The sequence below is a fragment of the Mesitornis unicolor genome, unplaced genomic scaffold, assembly GCF_000695765.1.
Source record: "Mesitornis unicolor isolate BGI_N332 unplaced genomic scaffold, ASM69576v1 scaffold45666, whole genome shotgun sequence".
In the NCBI taxonomy this organism is placed as follows: Eukaryota; Metazoa; Chordata; class Aves; order Mesitornithiformes; family Mesitornithidae; genus Mesitornis; species Mesitornis unicolor.
Window position 1 is genome coordinate 350 of NW_010192509.1, and position 1,809 is coordinate 2,158.

Below are 1,809 nucleotides of genomic sequence, written 5' to 3' on the forward strand. Positions count from 1 at the left end.
CAGGGCCCAGGTGTGCTTGGCTTTGTCAGGGCATTCAGAGCCCAGTAGAGGACATGGGTGGTGTGGTAATGGGGCTTTGTTTTGGCCTTGCATGGTCCTTCTGGGGAAGGCAAGCAGTCATGAGCTGCCCGGGGCTGTGTGTGGGTTCATTTTGGAGCCACTGGGCAAGGGCAGTGCTGTGCCCTGCAGCTGGGCAGGACAATGACCGGGCAGGGCTGTGAGTTAGGGCAGGATGGCAGTGAGAGAAGAGGTTGTTTTTCCTTCCGTGCCCTCCCCTTCCTTCTGTCTTGGGCCTTGGCTGCTGCAGACTGACTCTGTCTCCTCCTTTCTCTCCCGCTGTGCTCAGTGGAGGATCGCGATGATGTGTTTGTTAAAAAGCCCAGGTAAGGGGAGCGTCCGCCAGGGCAGCAGCAGGACCCACAGGGCTGCATGTCCCAGGCAGGATTCTGGGTGCTGCTGGCACTGATCTGGGGGTGTCGAGCTGTGTCATGGTTTCCTGAAGACTGTGTGTGGGGGCAGCTGGTGGCACTGGGAAAACCTGGCTGTGGTTGTTGTGATGTTTGGGCAGTGCCTGCACCTGGGGCACAATGTCCCATGAGCCTGGCGTGGGGCTGCAGGGTGGCCGGGCAGGGCTGGGCAAGCGTCACTGGCTTCTCTGTGAGTCCCAGGCCATGTGTGGAGGCGCAGAGGGGATCCAGGACCTGAGGGGCCATTCCTTGCCCTGTGCAGCCGGGCAGGGTTGTGCTCAGCTCCTTTTGCCTTCATCTCTCTGCAATGCCTCCTGCCATGGTGCCGTGACCACTGAGTCCCTGCTCTGCCACAAAGAAATGCTCCTGAGTTGATAGCCTTTTGCTTTCCGCCTTTGCCCTGCGGAGGCGCAGAGCCGCCGGCTCTTCCCCTGTGCCTGCCCCTTCTCTGGGGTGGGTTGTGCCTGTCTGGCCACAGTTTGCCTTGCCTGCGCCCAAGCCCAGTGCTGGAGCCTGGAGGGGGCACAGGCCTTGCTCCTCCCAGTACCAGCCTGGCCTTGCCAGAGCTAGGCCCTGGGGCTCCCCACACGGTGTCAGGTCCAAGCCCCTCTGCACCCCGCTGAGGCTGGGGGTGACCATCATGTGTGAGTGGGCAGAGGGGTCTGTATGACCGCGGGGTCCCTGGTCAGCCTGGAGCAGCCCAGAGCTGGGTGCAGGGCCCTGCAGGCCTGCACTTTCCCCACCGCTCCCCAGACCGCTGTGATGGCCACCAGAGACCCCGGAGGTGCTGCGTCTCCTCAGGGCTGAAGGTGCCTTGCTTGGTCCCCCGTCACCAAACCAGATACTGGCTGGGCACGGGGGCTTGGCCGGCTCCCGCCTGCTTGTTGGGGTGGGGGGTCCTGCCTGCACACACGGGCTCAGTGGGCAGAGGGGGGACCGGGGCAGGCTGGATTAACTGGTTCTTCTTTAGCCAGGTCTCCGTGCTGGAGCCAGGAACAGCGGTGAAGACGGAGCCAGGACTGGGTGAGCAAAATGGTTCCTCTGTGCTGAGGAGGAGGGATGGGGGAGGCAGGGGATGCTGCTCACGCAGCCGCGGGTGCTGGCAGGGGGTGCTGAGGAATCAGGAGCCCCGTCCTGGAGATTTGCATGTGTGTGCAGCCCCCAGGACCCCCGCTGCCACCCCTGGCCCTGCCAGCCGCCCGCCCTGGGCCGTGGACCCCTCATTTGCTGAGCGCTACGCCCCGGACAAGACGAGCACGGTGGTGAGCAAGCACAGCCAGCCAGCCACGCCGACCCCCATGCAGAACCGCAGCTCCATTGTGCAGGCGGCCCAGCACGACCC

The 1,809-nt window shown here is 64.0% G+C and overlaps 1 protein-coding gene across 1 annotated transcript in view; it reads left to right on the top strand.

Moving 5' to 3' along the window:
• Positions 1-1,809, top strand: part of LOC104542719 (PDZ and LIM domain protein 7-like) — a 3,735-nt gene that overhangs the window by 314 nt on the left and 1,612 nt on the right. The window contains exons 3-4 of the mRNA XM_010187115.1: positions 1,442-1,490; positions 1,626-1,809. Of these exons, the coding sequence (XP_010185417.1) occupies positions 1,442-1,490; positions 1,626-1,809 (233 nt within the window). The remainder of the gene's footprint in view (positions 1-1,441; positions 1,491-1,625) is intronic.